Source organism: Olea europaea, chromosome 1 (assembly GCF_002742605.1).
Source record: "Olea europaea var. sylvestris chromosome 1, O_europaea_v1, whole genome shotgun sequence".
Lineage (NCBI taxonomy): Eukaryota > Viridiplantae > Streptophyta > Magnoliopsida > Lamiales > Oleaceae > Olea > Olea europaea.
Genome location: NC_036237.1, coordinates 10,081,587 through 10,086,926, shown reverse-complemented (window position 1 = coordinate 10,086,926; position 5,340 = coordinate 10,081,587). Strand labels below are relative to the sequence as shown.

Here is a 5,340-nt window from a genome sequence, read left to right as displayed (position 1 = left end):
TCGATGCCTCGTCGATACGAGATCTTGAGGCAATAAGAAGAGTATGGTGGAATCCAATGCACAACATGGACCAACACATTTGGAAGATGTTAGTAAGATGGAGGGAGTTGAGACAACTAGTCCATATGGTCACTGGTTGTCGAGCCACCTGCCTTCTTATTGAGATCGTAACAAAAGAGTGGCTAGAGGTGGCCGAATCGATTTATAATTACTTATGGGAGGTTGCTATGCCTACTTTACCTCGAGAGATTGATTATGAGGCTTTCTGCGCAAAGCTAATTGAGCAGTTGGAACTGGGCTGACTTGCAATCTCCGAGGACGATAGTGTACCTATCGAGATGCACATTCGTGAAGATGCACCTCCACCTATTTCAGATGTTGAGGCTTAGTTCCTAAGAAACATAGGATTCATGGAGGTTGGATTGAGGATGATGATGACAATAATGAATAAAGTAGCAAATTTTAGTAGTTTTAAACTGATTTAATTGTTGTCGATGTTTAGTAGGAGTTCTTTTATGATTCGGTGGACTAGTGCCAGACGCTCTTTTAATATTTTGTATTCCTCCTAAAGGATTCTTATAAGATAATAATAAAAGATGTTGAGCTATAAATCTTTTGTTCTAAGTTGAGCAAATATCGTTGACTTCTCTAAGTGAGATCGCAATTATTCTGGTATATAGGAATATGGCACAAGCGAGGACAATTAGGCATAGGGTGGGATGGTGTAGAGTAGTTCCATGTAACACAACTAGAAAAGATTTTCAATTTTCAAAATTTTTTTATGGGTGGGATGAGTTGGTTCCGTTGGGTCGAGCGTAATATTCAGAAGAAGTTTTCAATTTCTAAAAATTTTCAAGGGTAGGAATGGTGGTGGGGGAGAAATATAATGTATGTCAATTGTATATATGTTTAAAATATATTATATAGAGAGAAATAAATAATTGATATATTTATTAGATATATATTATATATGGAAAATTGCAGCAACGGTTCCTAACCTTTCACTTTTTTATAGACCTTACTGTAACCTACACTTTGTGACTTACAATCTCAAACCTTTCAAAAATATGTATCTAGGGTTCACATGGATGACCTTTAGTTGACTAGAAAAGTCAAAATTTAATCAATTCAGACCAAATTAAAAAGGGTATAATTGTACTTTGTATTTTTCTAAATTTTAACAATTAAAAAATTAAAATAAAAACAAAAGAAAAGTAAAAAGTCTTCTACCAATCCCAAACCCTACCCCCAAACCCATCTTTCCTGCCGACTCCTTCATCTCTTCGCCGGAAAACACCAACCCAATGCCACCACAACCAGTCACCCCACCACAACCTCTACCCTTCATCGCAATCGTCATTTGATAAAACTCGTTTCTATTGTTGCTGTGATTTTTCCCAGGCAAAATTCAGATCTCTTGTGAACAACAAATAATATTTTATAAAAATAATTTTATTTTATCACTAAGGTTTTAGTCGTCTCACTCCCTTTCCCTCTTACGAGCTGTACAACCTCAAGCTCAACCGATATGGAGCAATATATTAAAGCAGCAACCCTAGAACCCACCTCCTCCGCCTGCATCGCAACTATTCTCTCCCATAATCAACAATCCACAACACGGGGTTATGGTAGGGAGTTGCAATTCTCGAAAGGGAATAATGGTAGTGGTGGTCGACACCAATGACATAATCTAAGTCGCACAAGGGGCTATCACTCTTGGCCGATCGATTTGTGTCCATCCCTGAGTCATTGCTAAAATACGAGACCCCACTTTGTGTCACTCCCTCAATTTCCTTTCATTCTCTATTAACACTCTTGAACCCTGTTTAGATGTCCTAAGAAAAGGTAAGGTATTAGTCAATATATTGCAATTTGAGAAGCTTATACAACCTTACCAAAATTTAATTTATGTGAGTGGCGACGGTGGCATTGCCGACCACGGTATGGGTAGACAAGAAAGAGGAGGAAGGGTGGTTGGTGGATATTTTGAAATATATTATAATTGTATTTTTTTATTATTTTGTTTAAATTAATTATTATAAGGGATAAATGGGAATTAATAGCAAAAGTACCATTTCGCCCTTTTTAATTGGTCAACTAATGGTCAAACCATCCATGTGGACCTCAGATGCATATATTTGAAAGGTTTGGGATTGTAAGTGACCTAAAGTGAAGGTTAGAGTAAAGTCTACAAAGAAGTGAAATGTTAGGGACCACTGTTGCAATTTTCCCTATTAAATATTATTAATTGGATTTAACAACAGAATTTTGAAGAAGTTTGATTGGTTTGTTAGTTTTGAAATGTGAGAGTTATAATGTAGTGGTTATATATTGTTTCCAATTTATTTTCAATTATACATTTTTTCAATAAAATAATTTTAAACGTGAATCCATAACTTTTATCTACTTTTAATTATACATTTTTCAGATACAAAATCAATTCTAAAAAGTGGAAATTACATCTGCACATGTTTTCCAAGTTTCTAATTCAAGAATCAGAATTAAAGTTTTTTATTCAAAAGAAAAAGGTTATAATTCAAATTTTTAATATTAATAATAATACTATAAAATTGAATTGAATTAATTCACATACCCACCACACCTCCTTTCACCCCCACCAAATTTCATTACAAGCCCTAATCTCTCTATCCTCTCCCTGTCCTCTTCTTTATTTTTATCACACACCATCACAGAGGCAAGTCGGAGCAACACTCACGATGGCCTCATTCTGAAGCAATAAGGGCAAGGGCCAACGCGCATCGGTGCTATACGACAGTGATTATCTATTGCAGCACATCCACTGCCTAGTGGTAGATCAGGTGATGATGATCTGCCATAGCAGCAGTCGCTGTACAACAGCAGATTAGGCGTCAATGAATAGCGATATCACTATCTACTCGATTTTTTTGAATTGTATCTTTCTGATTTGCTCCTTAGTCAATGTTTTGTGTGGTTTGTTGGTCATGGTTGATGGTTTTCAAATGGTGGTCGCGTAGGAGGTAGTGGCGCTGTTCCTTACGACGATCTGTACCAATGAGGCATCGAAGGTGCAGCAACTACGCAATGCAACGCAACGACGATCTGAAAATTTCTCCGATTTGTAATGTTTTACCAATTTGTGGTGTTTCTCTGAAGTGATTTGGCTTCAATTTTTGTTAGTGGTGATAGTGGTAGATTTGGCGATCGTGGTGGGTTTTGTTTGATTGATGGTGGTGGATCTGACAATGTTTGATAGATCTAGTGGTAATTATTTGAGATTGTGACCAATAATTGACCTCTAAATGATAATTTGTAAGCGTGACTTATAAAATTTGTGATTTGTAATTTATAAATGAATTGTGACTAACTGATTTTATAATTTGTGATCGATAAATAAATTGTGATCTATGAATTTTTTTGATTTGTGACCTATGAATTTTTTGATTTATAATCATGAAATAACTTGTGACAAACTAATTTGATAATATGTGATCAATAAATAATTTGTAACATATAAGTACGTACATGTGACTATTAATTGTATAATGTCATATCAATATATTTAATTAATAAAATATTTTTAATTATTTATTTATCAAGTGAATTTTGAAATTTGAAATTTAAAACCTGAAAATTAAAGTGGCCCATAATTAATACCCGAGTTGTGAATTTTTTCCTTCTAAGAATATTTATATCAAACATAACCTTAAGACCCATGTTTCAAGTACTCCAATCCGAGCACCATTTGATTGTAACTAACAAATACTCTATAAAAAGACAAGGCCAAGAACGCTAATATAACTCAGTTTTTGAATGAAAATATTCCAAATATTGGCCCAATTATACCCATTAAGAAGAAGTCTATTGTTACTTTTCAATTAGGCCCAAAATCGTTGATGAAATAGTCCACATTTGGGCATCTCCAGTTCTTGAAGCATCAAAGAACAGATTTCGTCATTTTGCTTACAGATCAAATCCTCAATCAGCTGCATACAGGTAAAATCACTACGAGTTTATTTTCGGCTTTTGCATATGTCAAATTCGGATTTCGAAGAGAAATTTATTTCATTTTTATGCATAAATTTCCTCGGATTCTTACATGTAAAAGATCTAGGGTTTTAAATTCTAATACGTACTGACTTAACTAAAATAATTCACTTTGAATCTGAATTTGTGAACAACGAAATATTAACTCAAGGTTTAATATGATTCTCTAGGGATTTTAATTTAGTTACTTCACTTGAATCGAATTTCCAGCAAAATTTTAGAAATTTTTTTTTGTATTTTTCATATAGAGATTTAACGACTAAATCTAACATATACACTTTTGCAGCATAAATAGATGGGGTTTATAATGGAGTTTGCGGAAAATTTGATACTTCGGCTGATGGAGGATCCTAAGGAGAGGGACAAGAAGTTTAGGGAGCATTTGTACAATTTGAAGGACAGATGCCAGAAGACCAAGGAAATGTGGAGCCTGCCTCTGCGTCCTTACGGCTTCTGGAATTTTGATCGCCATAATGCACAAATTTTTTGGGATTCTCAGATTAGTCAAGTTCCAGGTCGCCGTGACCCCTATGATGACCTCCTCCAGGACCCTTACATTGATACTACTGCTTCCTCTTCCTCCTCAAAGTAATTGGTGAGTTTCTTCCTATTTCATGACGTGGCCCAATTGTGGGTTTGTGCATATGTGTTCTGTGAATTTGTAGTTTTTAGGAGTTAGGACTATTTGTCATCATTTTGGATTTCTTGATTAATATGGCATTGGCTGAATACATGCATATGTAGATTATAGACCCATCTGTACCAAGCATATATTCAGGGCCAATATGAGGCTCTTAAACATAATTCGCCTAGTTAATATGAGGTCCTTAAACATAATTTTTTTTACAAGAGTAGCAATACTTAGAAAAGGGAGACAAAAATATGTCACAAGAGCAAGTTGAGACTACTTGTCAACAGTTGAAAAAGAACCTTTGATTAAATATCGATTTTTACTGGAAAGATATGATCTCTATACCAGTTTTCCTCCTTGGCTCAGCTACTTAAAGGATCAACATCCCAATAGGAAGCCTATTACAACTATATTTAAGTTATGTCTTGAGCACAGGTTCGCCAAACTCCAAAGACTAGTCAATCCAAGGTTGGAAAAATTATCCTTCTATTGTTTTAATATATTTTGGCAGGTTCAATTTACCACTAGTTGATCTCCAGGAATTCTAGCGGTGTTATTTCAAAGTTTTATACAAGCTCATCATATACAACCATGGCTAGTGAGGATGGAGAATATTCTAAAGGAAAAGCAGAAATTGAAAACTTCTTAAGTTCCTTAATAGAGCACTAACACATTCATTACAC

At 34.9% G+C, this 5,340-nt stretch overlaps 1 protein-coding gene across 1 annotated transcript; it reads left to right on the top strand.

Annotated features, from left to right (window-relative positions):
- Nucleotides 1-3,821: 3,821 nt before the first annotated feature.
- On the top strand, nt 3,822-4,843 carry LOC111393517. The gene is made up of 2 exons (XM_023019084.1): nt 3,822-3,975; nt 4,313-4,843. The coding sequence occupies exon 2, from the start codon at nt 4,322-4,324 to the stop codon at nt 4,616-4,618; it is 297 nt and encodes a 98-aa protein (XP_022874852.1). The 5' UTR covers nt 3,822-3,975; nt 4,313-4,321; the 3' UTR covers nt 4,619-4,843.
- The last annotated feature ends 497 nt before the right edge of the window (nt 4,844-5,340 follow it).